We start from the raw sequence: 17,093 nt of genomic DNA, 5'->3' as shown, positions 1-17,093 counted from the left end.
CAGCCTGTGACGTCACGCTACTTCCGGTACAGGCAAGGCTTTTTTTTAATCAGCGATCAAAATTTGCGAACTTTATCGTCGATGTTCTCTACTAAATCCTTTCAGCAAAAATATGGCAATATCGCGAAATGATCAAGTATGACACATAGAATGGATCTGCTATCCCCGTTTAAATAAAAAAAATTCATTTCAGTAGGCCTTTAATATTGACTTTTTGAACCCTAACAAGCAAAAGTCCATTGATGACTTCATTGATACAATTTACAGCATCAGTTTATATCCTAAAATCACAAAGCCAAGCAGAATCACAGGACACTGCACCACGCTTATTGATCATATATTTACTATTAATGATTTTGATAATAACACTACAAGTGGTTTACATATAACCGATGTTAGTGATCATCTGTCAGTTTTGACAATATATGATGGAAACTACAAGAAGAAGAACATGGAAGACAAAAATACATTTCGAAGACTAAGCACAGAGAAGAGGATGATTGCTTTCAAAAAGAGCTAGAAAAGCGAAATTGGGACAATGTGTACAATGAAAATGATGTTGATGACGCATATGAACATTTCTTAAACACGTTCATATTAGTTTATGATTTGATTTCAGGAAACACAGAGTGAGATGTTCTACCTCTTGTGCGAAACACAAATGCATAGAATGACTTAACACATTAAAATTAATAGAACAGTGAACGTGAATGGAAGACCTGACGGATAAAATTTACGGGTGCGCATCATCAGCAGTGTTCCTCTGGGTCATTGGGTGTTTCGGCCTTTAACACTATACACCCTCTCTAGAGGCGGCCAGCTACAGGATGATCAGACCTGAGCTTGCGACCCAAGCCCAATTAGCCATGAAAGTCACCTTGTTGGCAGACCTATCAGGGAACTATGCATGGCAGGGGCGTCCGGTTCCCTGAGTCAGCTTTGCCTGACCGCACACCTCCTGATGCACTAGTTGGGGGCCCAATTGGGGTCATTCCTCTTCAGCCAGAGCCACCGGCTGCTCTTTTCGGCTGCTTCAGATGCGGCTTTGATGACTGTACGCAGGCACTGGCCCCTGACTCCCAAGTCCCTCAGCAGTTTTGCGGTAGAGGTTCCCACAAAGCCTCTGCACCCAACCTCCACAGGGCGGACTTCAGTATTCCAGCCACGATTTGGAGCTTCCGCGGCCAGCTCACAATACCGCAAATGTTTCCTCTCATATGCCTCCTCCATGGATTCCTCCCAGGGTACAGTGAGCTCAACAATGAAGGCCTTTTTGTGGGAAGGGGACCAGAGCACTAGGTCAGGCCTCAAAGTGGTAGTGGCGATCTCGGTAGGGAAAATCAGCTGTTTGACAACATCTGCCAGCATCTTCCAGTCACGTGCTGGACACAGCTGACTTCTCTCTGACGGGTTAACATTGCGCCCGGCAACTGTGACCCCTTCCCGGACAAAGGTAGTTCTCCATGAGATCTTAGATGTTGGTGGTGGTAGTGCATTGATGTTGGATCGTTTTACCTCCAGTGAAAATGAAAAGCATTGTCCATGAAAACAACTCAGTAGAAAGCAGAGAAAGAACAATCAACAATGGATGACAAAATGATTAAAAACTGCTTGTAATAAGAAGAATACTTCATATAGAAAATGTATAACAAAGAACCACAGAGGCATTAAATAAGTATATCCATCCATCAATCTTCTTCCGCTTATCCTAGGTCGGGTCGCGGGGGCAGCAGCCTAAGCAGGGAAACCCTGACTTCCCTCCCCCCAGCCACTTCGTCCAGCTCTTCCCGGGGGATCCCGAGGCGTTCCCAGGCCAGCCGGGACACATAGTCTTCCCAACGTGTCCTGGGTCTTCCCCGTGGCCTCCTACCGGTCGGACGTGCCCTAAACACGCGTTCGGGTGGCATCCTGACCAGATGCCCGAACCACCTCAACTGGCTCCTCTCGATGTGGAGGAGCAGCGGCTTTACTTTGAGCTCCCCCCGGATGGCAGAGCTTCTCACCCTATGTCTAAGGGAGAGCCCCGCCACCCGGCGGAGGAAACTCATTTTGGCCGCTTGTACCCGTGATCTTGTCCTTTTGGTCATAACCCAAAGCTCATGACCATAGGTGAGGATGGGAATGTAGATCGACCGGTAAATTGAGAGCTTTGCCTTCCGGCTCAGCTCCTTCACCACAACGGATCGATACAGCGTCCGCATTACTGAAGACGCCGCATCCGCCTGTCGATCTCACGATCCACTCTTCCCTCACTTGTGAACAAGACTCCGAGGTACTTGAACTCCTCCACTTGGGGTAGGGTCTCCTCCGCAACCTGGAGATGGCACCCCACCTTTTTCCAGGCGAGAACCATGGACTTGGACTTGGAGGTGCTGATTCTCATCCCAGTCGCTTCACACTCAGCTGCGAACCGATCCAGCGAGAGCTGAAGATCCTGGCCAGATGAAGCCACCAGGACCACATCATTTGCAAAAAGCAGAGACCTAATCCTGCAGCCACCAAACCAGATCCCCTCAACGCCTTGACTGCGCCTAGAAATTCTGTCCATAAAAGTTATGAACAGAATCGGTGACAAAGGGCAGCCTTGGCGGAGTCCAACCCTCACTGGAAACGTGTCCGACTTACTGCCGGCAATGCGGACCAAACTCTGGCACTGATCATACAGGGAGCGGACCGCCACAATCAGACAGTCCGATACCCCATACTCTCTGAGCACTCCCCACAGGACTTCCCGAGGGACACGGTCGAATGCCTTCTCCAAGTCCACAAAACACATGTAGACTGGTTGGGCAAACTCCCATGCACCCTCAGGGACCCTGCCGAGAGTATAGAGCTGGTCCACAGTTCCACGACCAGGACGAAAACCACACTGTTCCTCCTGAATCCGAGGTTTGACTATCCGGCGTAAATAAGTATAAAAACAAGCTAACTAGCATACTACGAACATGTAGAACATAATATTACAGTCAAAAACAGAAACAAAAACAATATGTGAGCAACATGGGGCATCCTCAATAGCATTATTAAAAATGGCACTAAGAAGGACTCAATACTTCTCAGACGGAAACAAAAATAATGACAACATGAAGGAAGTAGTTGAAAGCTTCAATAATTACTTTGTAAATATTTGACCAAAATTGGAGGAAAGGATTCCAGACCCAGTTTCAACTGAGGACTATAATGACACCATGGATAGAAATCCCAACTTAAATGTTCCTCAATAATGTGACACAGGAGAAAATACACTATATTGCCAAAAGTATTTGGCCACCCATCCAAATGATCAGAATCAGTTGTCCTATTCACTTGACCCGGCCACAGGTGTATAAAATCAAGCACTTAGGCATGGAGACCGTTTCTACAAACATCTGTGAAAGAATGGGCCGCTCTCAGGAGCTCAGTGATTTCTAGCCTGGAACTGTCATAGGATGCCACCTGTGCAACAAATGTAGTCGTGAAATTTCCGCGCTCTGAAATATTTCAAAGTCGACTGTCGGCTTTATTATAAGAAAATGTAAGAGTTTGGGAACAGCAGATGGGGGCCATAAGACAATATAGGACCCACTGTCTGTCAAATAGTCAAAAACCCATCAATCACAATGATTTATGACCTTTAAGCCACGCCCCGGCTTCCGGTGTGATCAGTAGGTCACTGACAGTATGATTTGACTGATCTATAAAGATGATCATGTATTTTACAGTCAGATACTAACAGTCTGGTTTGTCAGATGTCAGTTGTTTTGAAAATCTATGAAAGATGTGTCCATGTCATCTCTATACATCTAATATATGTCATTTAACAGACGCGTGTATGTGAACTATACAACACCTCTTCATTGTTGGAACTCTGTAAAATGGAGAGGGTGCTATGTAACGCATGTTAATGTGCGTGTGTGGGCCCACCCAGAAAGGATAGAATAATGTCTTGTGCTACCATGAGGGTTTGTGTGGACTCAGCCTTATCCCTGCGTGCCACTTCAGAGTGGAAACAAACACTTGAGGAAAAGTCCTGTTTATTTCTAATAAAAGTAATTGTAATGTGTCCTGCAGACGTCTGTGAAGAACATCTTCTCTCTGAGCAACAGGAGTGGAGCTTCAGGATGGTGAAGGAGAAGCCACAGCCTTCTTACTTTAAAGAGGAAGACAAGGACCCACTCACCCCCCACTTTAAAGATGAAGAGGAGGTGCCAGAGACCCCACACTTTATAAAGAAAGTGAAGGACCCACTGACCCCCAACATTAAATGGAACAAGGAGGAACCACTGACCCTCCACTTTAAAAAGGAAGAGGAGGCACCACAGATCTCCCACATTAAAGAAGAGGAGGTGGAATACAACATCAGTCAGAAGGGAGATCATCTTGAAGGACTGGTGGAGTTCCCAGTGACTGGTGTCCCTGTGAAGGGGGAAGATAATGAGGTCAAAGGTGAAAGTGAGGAGAAGAGAGAGGCGGAGCCTCCAAGCAGCAGCTCAACACAACACATGACAACAGAAGCTGATGGAGACCACTGTGGAGGATCACAAGCAGACAAGCTCTTAGCTCCACTATCAGATAGTGAGGACACAACGTCACACTCTCCTGACACTGATGATGAACACTCTAAAGATGATAAGACATGTCACACTGACAACACTCACTGGAAATGTTCTCACTGTGACAAAACCTTTAAATACCAATGTCTTCTGAAAAGACACATGAGTACACACACCGGAGAAAAACCTTTTACCTGTTCAATCTGTAGTAAAGGTTTTTTAGAGAGTTGCAATTTGAAAGTACACATGAGAACACACACTGGTGAAAAATCTTTTATCTGTTCAATCTGTGGTAAAGGTTTTACTCACAGTCAGAATTTGAAAGTACACATGAGAATACACACTGGTGAAAAACTTTTTTCCTGTTTAACCTGTGGTAAAGGTTTTGCACAAAGTCAGAGTTTGAAAAAACACATGAAAATACACAGTGGAGAAAAACCTTATGTCTGTTCAATCTGTAGTAAAAGTTTTGCACAAAGAAACCATTTGGAAGTACACAAGAGAACACACACTGGTGAAAAACCTTTTACCTGCTCAATCTGTGGTAAAGGTTTTAGAGAAAGTCACAATATGAAAACACACAAGAGAACACACACTGGTGAAAAATCACATTCCTGTTCAATCTGCAACAGAAGCTTTTGTCAACGAGCAAACCTTGTAGCACACATGAGAACACACCCAGGAGAGAAAGTGTTGAGTTGCAGTGTGTGTGGTGAAAGATTCTCTCATAAGTACCAGTGTAAGAAACACAAGTGTGCTGGTGAGAACAGCAGCAGCAAATGAAACTGCAGGATTTGAAATAAACTGTCAAGACTTTAATTTTGACTTTCTAACAACATCAGCACATATAACATGTTTTTAATATGCTTCTACATTTATAGATTAGATATTTTTTATTAGTGCTTTTTTCAGTCAAGGAAATGCAATAATATGCAACCTTGTGTACTTTTATTAGAAAAGAACAGAACAATTTGACTGAAAAAGTGAGAGTAAACAGTACAAGGATTTTTTTACACACAAACATTTTACGTGTATATATATTCATAATACAATTTTAGACTTATTCTTAAGTGTTTTCTATAGGTGTTTGAAATATTGAAGTGTTACGTATTTTCATTTGTAATTGTTAATGATCCCATAGATTAGCACCTTTTATATGATATAACTATTTACTGGTTCACATCTGAAACATCTTCTGGACCACTTCAGGAAGCATATTATTATTTACTTTAAAGATCATTTGAACAGTTGTCTTTTATACATTTGTAAAATGCGTGTTTTCATGAATCATTTGTTGGATCTCTATATTCCATTTTATTAATGATCTTTATTACTCTCTTTTTTAATATGATTGTGTTGTGATTGTTTTATATGTATGTCCCCAGACCTTTATGCAATATAAAAGTGAGAGAAAATGGCTGAATTGTTTGTGGAAGGATGGTTTTGTTTTTAAAAATTTACATTTGCGGATTAAAAAAAAATTCCCCTTTATTGTGTTTTAAACATTTTTTAAGTTTTTTTTCTTTTTTAACATCCCCAAAACATCATCAATATCAATCAAAGTTTGGAGTGTCAGGCAAAAGCCAATATTGTACTTCATCCCACAGAGATTTACTTTGCATACATTCATAAAATAAAGAGTTTATTTTGTTTCGGGGCGCGAAAGCTATAAGCAGGAAGTAAAGTGTGTTCGAAGTCGATGAGAGGAATTGGGTACTTTTTGGACATTTCCTGAAAAATGTCATCAAAATATATATGTAACTTTTTGAGTTATTTTGCTAACAAACAGAAAAACAAAACTTGGTGAAAACATAACCTCTTTGGCGGGGGTAAGAAAGTCGAAGTCGACTACTTGATAAATCACTTAATTTTTGTACTTTTTTGTGCTTTTTTGACTTCGCTGTGTCACTGTGCCGTGACACTTTGCCGCTTGTGTCGATCGGTGCTGCGGGCTAGCACACCGAAGCCGGCTAGCATTAGCAGCCTGAGATACGGAGGTGGGATTTTTTTCTTCTGTTGCTGGATGCGTCGGCATATAGACCATCACAATGCCTCCACCGAGGAAAAGCCAGACATTGGAGGAGTTCGAGGAGATGAGGCTCGCACTCCACTCCCTGTGCAGCGATGTGACTGCGGTCAGGGCGCAGCAGGAGCAGCTTCTTGAGGTTCTAGAGGAGGTGAAACAGCTACGCCTCCAGAACGTGGAGAAGGACCGGCGCATTGTGGATCTGGAGCTGCGAGTGGACGAGCTCGAGCAATACTTCCGCATGAATGATGTGGTCATCACCGGCATCAAAATTAAGCCGCGCTCCTATGCACGTGCGGAGCCCAGCGAGCAGGAGACACAGTCGGTGGGGCAGCAGGTGGCTTCCTATCTCCAGAGCAAGGGGATAGAGATGGACCTGGAGCACATAGAGGCTTGTCACCCGCTGCCCATGAAGAACCAGAGACCACCAGCTGTCATTATGAGATTCACAAACCGGAAAAAGAAAATCGCACTTTGAAGCAAGGACGCAAACTGAAAGGTACAGATGTTTTCATAAATGAGCACTTGACAAAGAAAAATGCTGACATCGCAAGGATCGCACGACAACTTAAAAGGCAAAGCAAGATTCAACAAACCTGGGTAACGAACTTTAAGATCTTCATCAAACTAAATGGGACGCCGGAGGAAGCAAAAGTCTTGGTGGTGAAGAAAATAGAAGATCTTGATAAGTATTGACATTGATGCAGTACTTGGTATCAATGTAGCTTTGTGACGTCTACATCATCTCAATGCTACCCACACCAAGAACACAGACCACACCAAGTATTGATATGGACATGTTACAGAAGATCCTACAACATCAACAAAAAGAACTGGACATGTGTGAGTATCAAGAGCATGCCACAACAGAGACGGATATGGGGATAGACCCTGATAATAATTTTTTCTCTGCGATTGTAAAAAACTGTAATTATTTTACCTGTGAACAATATGAAAGCAGTGTAAAATCAGAAGATAGTCTGTCAATAATTCATTTCAATTGTCGAAGCATGTACACCAGGGTCTGAAACATGCGCCACACTGTGAACCCACACCAAACAAGAATGACAAACACATTTTGGGAGAACATCAACATGTAACACAACATAAACACAACAGAACAAATACCCGGAACCCCTTGTAGGCCTAACTCTTCCGGGCTACAAGAAATCTACCAATCATGGTGTGGTATATGGCTCTCGAGGGCCGAACATTGACGTCACTTGCGTGATGCAAGCAGAGAAACGTTTTGCTGCTTTTCCACGAGACCCGCATGTGGTCATTGGCATACTGGCAATGGGGGTCATCGGCGTACTGGCAATGGTGGTCGGGAGCGCCGAAAAGGGGGGGGGGGGGTAAAGGAGACGGATTCTAGGGGCCCATGATGGAGGGGGGCCCAGAGAGGCCCCTAATGATGATGAAATTATAATGTTGCCGCTGTGTTGGGGGCCCTGTAAAGATTCTTTTCATGGGGCCCAAAATCCCAAGCGGCGCCCCTGATGGTGGTCATCGGCATACTGTCAATGGTGGTCATCGGCGTACTGGCAATGGTGGTCATTGGCATACTGGCAATGGTGGTCATTGGCATACTGGCAATGGTGGTCATTGGCATACTGGCAATGGTGGTCAATGGCATACTGGCAATGGTGGTCAATGGCATACTGGCAATGGTGGTCATTGGCATACTGGCAATGGTGGTCAATGGCATACTGGCAATGGTGGTCATCGGCATACTGGCAATGGTGGTCATCGGCATACTGGCAATGGTGGTCAATGGCATACTGGCAATGGTGGTCATTGGCATACTGGCAATGGTGGTCATTGGCATACTGGCAATGGTGGTCATTGGCATACTGGCAATGGTGGTTAATGGCATACTGGCAATGGTGGTCATTGGCATACTGGCAATGGTGGTCAATGGCATACTGGCAATGGTGGTCAATGGCATACTGGCAGTGGTGGTCAATGGCATACTGGCAATGGTGGTCATTGGCATACTGGCAATGGTGGTCATTGGCATACTGGCAATGGTGGTTAATGGCATACTGGCAATGGTGGTCATTGGCATACTGGCAATGGTGGTCAATGGCATACTGGCAATGGTGGTCAATGGCATACTGGCAATGGTGGTCAATGGCATACTGGCAATGGTGGTCATTGGCATACTGGCAATGGTGGTCATTGGCATACTGGCAATGGTGGTCATTGGCATACTGGCAATGGGGGTCATCAGGCTATGAATTATTCAACTATGTCCCTTTGTGGATACAATTTGAATTGATGTCCCTATTAAAGCCATATGCCTCCTTGACATCTTTACTTTTTACTCAGGCTTCATCTATCAAGTCAGTAAGTCATAGTTTTGTTGTAAGAAATTCCCTTACGATCTTAAAGGCCTACTGAAAGCCACTACTACCGACCACGCAGTCTGATAGTTTATATATCAATGATGAAATCTTAACATTGCAACACATGCCAATACGGCCGGGTTAACTTATAAAGTGACATTTAAAATTTCCCGGGAAATATCCGGCTGAAACGTCGCGGTATGATGACGTATGCGCGTGACGAAGGCAGTTGAACGCGTCATCTTGGAATAGGTCCCTCCCAATTTAAACAGCTCTGTTTTAATCGCTAATTTCCACAGTATTCAGGACATCTGTGTTGGTGAACCTTTTGGAAATTTGTTCAATTAACAATGGAGACTGCAAAAAAGAGAGTTGTAGGGAAGCGGTGTGTTGCTGCTGGATGTAGCAACACAAACCAAAACACAACCGGTGTTTCATTGTTTCTTTTCCCAAAAGATGGCGGCCAAGCTTTACTATGGAACAAAGAAGTCAAGCGAACACGGTTGGATTGGACGACACATACGAAGTACAGTGTATTATGCAGCGAACATTTCGAAAGATCATGTTTCGAAGAGGGTCCCTTGCGAATGGCAGAAATGGGAATCAGCACTCGTCGACTCGTGCTGAAGAAAGGTGCGAAGCCAACTATTTTCGATAGACCACGGACAAGTCCGGAGCACCCGACCCCCTCCACAAGCGGACAGACTGGGCACATGAGGTCTGCATTTGCCAAAAGGGAAAGGAAGAGGGTAAGAATCTTGATATCCAGTTTTCATAGTCAGACTACACTGTTCCAATATCCATTTCTTTGTTCTCAATTGTTGAAACCCCCCCACCTCCACACCCCGGATTGTAAATAATGTAAATAATTCAATGTGATTATCTTGTGTGATGACTGTATTATGATGATAGTATATATGATAGTATATATCTGTATCATGAATCAATTTAAGTGGACCCCGACTTAAACAAGTTGAAAAACTTATTGGGGTGGTACCATTTAGTGGTCAATTGTACGGAATATGTACTTCACTGTGCAACCTACTAATAAAAGTCTCAATCAATCAACCAAAACTAACACACACAGTCATAGACTACTCCAGTGGTTCTCAACCTTTTTTCAGTGATTTTCCCCTGTGAACATTTTTTTAATTCAAGTACCCCCTAATCAGAGCAAAGCATTTTTGGTTGAAAAAAAGAAAAAAAATACAGCACTATGTCATCAGTTTCTGATTTATTAAATTGTATAACAGTGCAAGATATTGCTAATTTGTAGTGGTCTTTCTTGAACTATTTGGGAAAAAAAGATATAAAAATAACTAAAAACTTGTTGAAAAATAAACAAGTGATTCAATTATAAATAATATTTTGTACACATAGAAGTAATCATCAACTTAAAGTGCCCTCTTTGGGGATTGTAATAGAGATCCATCTGGATTCATGAACTTAATTCTAAACATTTATTTTGTTGAAGTATTATTCAATAAATATATTTATAAAGGATTTTTGAATTGTTGCTATTTTTATAATATTTAAAAAAAAATCTCTCGTACCCCTTGGCATACCTTCAAGTATCCCCAAGGGTATGCGTACCCCCATTTGAGAACCACTGGACTACTCCATGAACAATGAAATAAATTAACAATAAAATAGTCTACATATAATTATTGCTTCAAGTTCTAGTCAAGTTCTTCTGCAGTATAAAGTATCGTACATTTACTGACATTACTGTCAATAGTGTCAATACTGTCAATAGATTACAATAGACAATAATATAAAGTATTGTACATTTGTACATTTACAGACAATAGATCAGATCATGGACAGTACGACTACGGCATCAGTGGCGGATGCGGTGGATGAACCAATGGCAATGGCACTAGATTTGCCTGATGAGGAGGGCGATCAAGATCAGGTTCGATTTGTTTTCCTAATCAATGTTCAAATGGATTACAGTTCAAGCCCAATCCAAAAGTATTCATAATTAATGTAAATGAGGTATCCATATTACATGTAGCTGTTTCTCCATTTCCAGGGAAATACAAGAGAACAAGGATGCCAGACGGACTGGGTACCGATTGGGACAGCACCAACAGCAATGACCAGTAGCAAGAGCACCCAAACAGGGAAAATACATCATAGATCAAAGGGTATGTCTATTTCGGTGACGAACATGATTCTGCACATCACAGTACACATTGCACGCTGCCTGTGCAGAGTAGAGTAGACAGATGAATTAGGTGATTCAAAGACAATAATTATTATGTGATTCTAGTTTAATTTTAACAGATTATATAAAACAACTTGTGCTTGATTTTATTGCTAGGACACCAGGTGACCCCAGATATCCTCGAGAGGGTTAGAGCTCGGCCGGCCAGGGTTAGTGAAGTCCCATTGTCAAGTGTAGCAGCTCCATCTGACAGCCCCGAGATGCAGACTAACATAGCAGCTCCAGGTGTGTCTGGAATGCAAGCCAAGCTACGACCACCTCCTGCATTGTTTGATGAAGGACCAGCATCAAGTCCCACTGCGCCTTTTGTTGGTGGTTCTTCCGATGACAGCTATGTGCCGAGTGAGTCAACGACATCGGATCCGTGTCAATCTGACGGGTCGCCAGATCGCCCATGTACTCACCAGATGCATGAAGAGGGCTGCCACAAGGAACCGAAGTACATCATCTTTGAGTCGTGCCTCCAGAGTCTCGTCAAGTGGTGTCACTGTCCAGTCTGTGGCAGCCAGGACATAAGCCCTTCTTGGGATTCGAACGGTACACAGCTGACCATGACTCTTCAATGTGCATCATGTGACCAGAGGAGTAGTTGGAGCAGCCAGCCAAACATTGGCCCTTATGCCGCGGGCAACATCCTGCTGTCTGCTGGCATCCTCTTCGCTGGGGCATCTTCTGGCAAGGTGTTGCAAGTGCTGAACAGCATCGGAGTGGTCACGTATGTGAAGAGGACATTTTTCAACCACCAGGAGCTCATCCTGCAGCCAGCCATCAAAAAGGTGTGGGAGGAACAGCAACGGACGCACCTCACCATGCTGCAGGTGGAAGGCCGACCCCTCGTCCTTGGTGGTGATGGGCGAGCAGACAGTCCGGGACACAGCGCCAAGTTCGGTACCTACACCACAATGGAGCTTGTGGCCAATGTGGTTCTCGACCTTCAGGTTGTACAGGTACGACCATATAATCTCACTAAAACACTAGTAACACAATAAGCAGATAAGGGATTTTCCAGAATTATCCTAGTAAATTTGTCTAATAACATTAACCATTTCAATGTATACTAAGCCCCTTTTTCATTTTTTTCTTTGCTCATTCCTTTTCTGTTATATATATTTCAGAGCAACGAATGTCTTGGCAGCTACCATATGGAGATGGAAGGACTGAAGAGGATGGTGGAACTGCTGATCAGCTGGGACCTGGATGTCGGGGTGCTGGTGACAGACAGACACAGACAGATCGCTAAATGGATTCGTGAAAACATGCCCAATACACGGCACTGCTATGACATCTGGCATGTTGCAAAATGTTAGTTGGATTATTTGTATGCATGACAAGTTGTGAAGTAGTGTGTACATATCAGTGATCAGATGAATGCGATATTGTATTTAATCCACAAATTTCTGTTTTTTTTCTGTTTGTAGCCATCGGAAAGAAACTGAAGGCCATCGCCAAGCATAAGGACTGTGAAGACCTGAAGCCCTGGGTGCAAAGTATAATCAACCACCTCTACTGGGCAGCAGTGTCTACACCGCCTGGAGAGGGGGAACTTCTGGTTGCCAAGTGGAAGTCTGTGGAGCGACACATTCAGAACATCCACAAGGACCATGGCGACCTCTTCCCAATTTGTACTCATGGACAACTGCAACGGCAAAAGAAATGGCTCAAACAAAGTGAGTAGGCAAATAAGTTGCCCGAAAGCAGTGAGGGACTAGCAGTATTTTCCTGCACATCTTTTGAAAGTCAAAAAATTCAGATAAACTTGTAAGTAAATAACCAGTTTAAGTTGACTGGAACATTTTTGTAGAAACGTTGTTCTATTTTAAATTTATGTTTAGGTTCACGCTCAGCAGTGAAACTGGAGGAGGTGGTCAACAACAAGTCCCTGCTAAAAGATATCGCCATGCTGTCGGGTGAACACCAGACTTCCAAGGTGGAGGCGTTCCATAGCCTTGTCATACAGGTGAGAATTAGACTGATCGCCTGTAGGTGGTGTCGGTGGTTACCACCTGCCACTAGGACTTTGGTGGCCAGGGAGCAAAATACTAGAGCATACTAAATGAAGCCTTGATACAGTCAGTGTAAGCAAGAGAATGTTGGAGGTCCAACATAGTGGCTGGCATCTTGGTGAGAAAGATTGCAAACAATTCTGGCGTGGTGTTAACATTGAAAACAAAACAGCTTCATTACTGCAGGAGATCAAGCTTTAATAGCTGACTATTAACAGTTTAATACACAAACATTTGTATTCAAATTTACAAACAATTTATAAATTTACACACACATTGTATGGACGCATGACTGAATAAAGTGTCTTTTATCTTATACAGTTCGCACCGAAAATGTATGTCTTCTCATACATCGGAATGCTGTGCAGGTATGTTTCCACACTAATCTAAGTGTCACTAGTGTGTGCCATACTTTAGTACTAATTATTACATTATTCTGTTACCACACCTAGGAACCTGCTTGCTGGGCTGCACTGGAACGAAAATTCGAGCCGCCCTATAGCCACTACACAAGCGGGTGCTGAGCGCTATGCAGTACGCTACCCGAAGTATAAAGCAGGGGGCCATGTGGTCAAGAAAATCGCGACAGAGCCAACATACCGTAAGTGTAGAGGACACAAAACATGTAAACACTTGACACTTTGTATCATGATAATAATACTGTCAAGTTTCACTCTCCATGAGTATATTATGTTGTGAGCAGGAACATGTACAATTGTATTTTGCAGGCTACGTAGATGACTTGATCAGGGAGGTTGTTGCTGGCTGCAGACAGACCCCTGACGAGAGAACACCACTCAGCGTCACTGTGGATGTGCCTCCCTTCCTCTGCGATGAACTGGAGAAGCCAGACAAGGAGGAAGCCATCGCCAAGCACAGGAGTCGCTTCGGTAAGTGTGAAATGCCCTCCCGGTAACAGTTAGAGATGCTACCTCAGTAGAAGCATTTAAGTCCCATCTTAAAACTCATTTGTATACTCTAGCCTTTAAATAGACCCCCTTTTTAGACCAGTTGATCTGCCGTTTCTTTTCTTTTCTCCTCTGCCCCCCCCCCCCACGTGGAGGGGTTATTCCGGTGACCATGGATAAAGTGCTGGCTGTCCAGAGTTGGGACCCGGGGTATACCGCTCGCCTGTGCATCGGTTGGGGACATCTGCGCTGCTGACCCGTCTCCGCTCGGGGTGGCCTCCTGCTGGCTCCACTGGACCCTCACTAATATGTTAGACCCACTCGACATCCATTGCTTTCGGTCTCCCCTAGAGGGGGGGGGGTTACCCACATATGCGGTCCTCTCCAAGGTTTCTCATAGTCATTCACATCGACGTCCTACTGGGGTGAGTTTTCCTTGCCCGTGTGTGGGCTCTGTACCGAGGATGTCGTTGTGGCTTGTACAGCCCTTTGAGACATTTGTGATTTAGTGCTATATAAATAAACATTGATTGATTGACTGATTGATTGATTGATTGATTTTATTGATTAAGTACAGTGGCCATGTAGATTCTGTTGCAGTCACTGCACGTCTTGGAACCCCGTGTAGTCCATCGATGGGAATGTTGTCCTAATCTTATGTACTACACAAGCTGGTAGTACCACCCTTATGTCCTTTCCCAGATATCCCCAGCAGAAGCGGACAAACTGTCGATAGGCTGTGTGTCGTCTCCGCCTGCAAGTAGCAAATGATGGCAGCTGTTATTATCCGGACATGGATACACAGTGACTCACTGTTCTCTGAGATTCAAAAGACATTGTCATGCATTCTATTCATTTGTCATTTACTGTTGCAGTAAATTGTAAATATTGTTGACATCTACGGTCCATCTATGTAATACTTCTATGATATATAATGTCATGTGCATTGTAGCACAGTACATTTCACAGAATAAGAATAAGATAAGAAAGTGCTCATTCTGACTTATCTTCCAAAGGTTGATAGAATAAAGAATTATTTAAACTTATTAGTGCCTCACTCATTTTGCTGTTGCTGCAGCATGCCATATTGCTGTTTGTAGGCGTTATACGCTGTCTGCAGCACCCATTCATCCAGACACACAGATGGAAAGCCATGGTGGTCTATGATGCACGTCTTCACCCCCTCCTCCTCCATCGTTCTGGTCACTGCCTCTATTTCACTACAGCAGACACACTCAGCCACTGTCTCCATGTTCACACAGTTTTGACATGTACACCTGGAAATAGAAATGTTCATAATATTTGTAAATCAATTCATATTATTGACACCTGCAATCTGCAAACATGTGGAATAATTAATATTATCATTGTCTTGTTGTGGATCTTATTAATCTGCATGCATATTTTTAGTATTGCCGGTATATGGAGCTGTGGCCCATAGAAATAATGGGTAATTAATTAGGTTTGACATTGTGTCAATGATAGATACTTAGTGTATAGATAGGCCTGGGGTGTAAGTTGTAACACTAACAGTAACACATTGTGTCAATGATAGATACTTAGTGTATAGATAGGCCTGGGGTGTAAGTTGTAACACTAACAGTAACAGTGCAAGACTAGGCCACAAACTAAAACTAGTCTATAAATAAATAACATATTACCATTCTGTATTCTCAAGGCGATCTATGTCGTGTGCTCCTCCAGCATCAATAGCAGCAGCGTCCTCCTGACCGTCTTCATCAGCGTCGGGTTCAAAGCGATATGGCTCTATCCCTCTCACAGCTTCTTCCCTATCTGAATCGCTTCCACTCCCCACTAGTCCTTCACTTGCACTTTCCTCATCCACAAATCTTTCATCCTCGCTCAAATTAATGGAGAAATCGTCGCTATCTCGGTCAGAATCGCTCTCAGATCTGGCGGCCATCATTGCAAACAATAGGGAGCTTTGCGGATATGTTCAATTGTCCACGTCACGCTACTTCCGGTAGGGGCAAGGCTTTTTTTTGTCAGATACCAAAAGTTGCTATCTTTATCGTCGTTTTTCTATTCTAAATCCTTTCAGCAAAAATATGGCAATATCGCGAAATGATCAAGTATGACACATAGAATAGATCTGCTATCCCCGTTTAAATAAAAAAATTTCATTTCAGTAGGCCTTTAATGGCATGGTGGTCAATGGCATACTGGCAATGGTGGTCATTGGCATACTGGCAATGGTGGTCAATGGCATACTAGCAATGGTGGTCATTGGCATACTGGCAATGGTGGTCAATGGCATACTGGCAATGGTGGTCATTGGCATACTGGCAATGGTGGTCATTGGCATACTGGCAATGGTGGTCATTGGCATACTGGCAATGGGGGTCATCAGGCTATGAATTATTCAACTATGTCCCTTTGTGGATACAATTTGAATTGATGTCCCTATTAAAGCCATATGCCTCCTTGACATCTTTACTTTTTACTCAGGCTTCATCTATCAAGTCAGTAAGTCATAGTTTTGTTGTAAGAAATTCCCTTACGATCTTAATGGCATGGTGGTCAATGGCATACTGGCAATGGTGGTCATTGGCATACTGGCAATGGTGGTCATTGGCATACTGGCAATGGTGGTCAATGGCATACTGGCAATGGTGGTCAATGGCATACTGGCAATGGTGGTCAATGGCATACTGGCAATGGTGGTCATCGGCATACTGGCAACGGTGGTCATCGGCATACTGGCAATGGTGGTCAATGGCATACTGGCAATGGTGGTCAATGGCATACTGGCAATGGTGGTCATTGGCATACTGGCAATGGTGGTCAATGGCATACTGGCAATGGTGGTCATTGGCATACTGGCAATGGTGGTCATTGGCATACTGGCAATGGTGGTCATTGGCATACTGGCAATGGTGGTCATCAGACTATGAATTATTCAACTATGTCCCTTTGTGGATACAATTTGAATTGATGTCCCTATTAAAGCCATATGCCTCCTTGACATCTTTACTTTTTACTCAGGCTTCATCTATCAAGTCAGTAAGTCATAGTTTTGTTGTAA

At 43.5% G+C, this 17,093-nt stretch overlaps 2 protein-coding genes across 2 annotated transcripts in view; both read right to left on the bottom strand.

The window, feature by feature from the left end:
• Positions 1-17,093, bottom strand: part of LOC133664593 (uncharacterized) — a 264,251-nt gene that overhangs the window by 216,689 nt on the left and 30,469 nt on the right. The gene's annotated exons all lie outside the window — the stretch shown is intronic.
• LOC133664696 (uncharacterized) lies at positions 13,680-16,149 on the bottom strand. Its single transcript, XM_062069533.1, has 3 exons — positions 15,709-16,149; positions 15,106-15,324; positions 13,680-14,801 (listed from the first exon to the last, which is right to left on the bottom strand). Exons 1-3 carry the CDS (start codon positions 15,972-15,974, stop codon positions 14,648-14,650), a joined length of 639 nt encoding a protein of 212 aa, XP_061925517.1. The 5' UTR covers positions 15,975-16,149; the 3' UTR covers positions 13,680-14,647.

The sequence above is a fragment of the Entelurus aequoreus genome, linkage group LG14, assembly GCF_033978785.1.
Source record: "Entelurus aequoreus isolate RoL-2023_Sb linkage group LG14, RoL_Eaeq_v1.1, whole genome shotgun sequence".
Classification (NCBI taxonomy): domain Eukaryota; kingdom Metazoa; phylum Chordata; class Actinopteri; order Syngnathiformes; family Syngnathidae; genus Entelurus; species Entelurus aequoreus.
The sequence above is the reverse complement of the archived record's forward strand: the minus strand, read 5'-3'. Positions and strand labels throughout refer to the sequence as shown.

What these genes read in the sequence shown, in the direction of transcription:
- LOC133664696 (XM_062069533.1), bottom strand. Translation starts at nt 15,974, where the DNA reads ATGATGGCCGCCAGATCTGAGAGCGATTCTGACCGAGATAGCGACGAT. An exon ending in CGCCTTGAGAATACAGAATG is followed by an intron (nt 15,325 to 15,708) that starts GTAATATGTTAT and finishes TTCTATTTCCAG; the next exon opens with GTGTACATGTCAAAACTGTG. An exon ending in CTGCAGCAACAGCAAAATGA is followed by an intron (nt 14,802 to 15,105) that starts GTGAGGCACTAA and finishes TGCTACTTGCAG; the next exon opens with GCGGAGACGACACACAGCCT.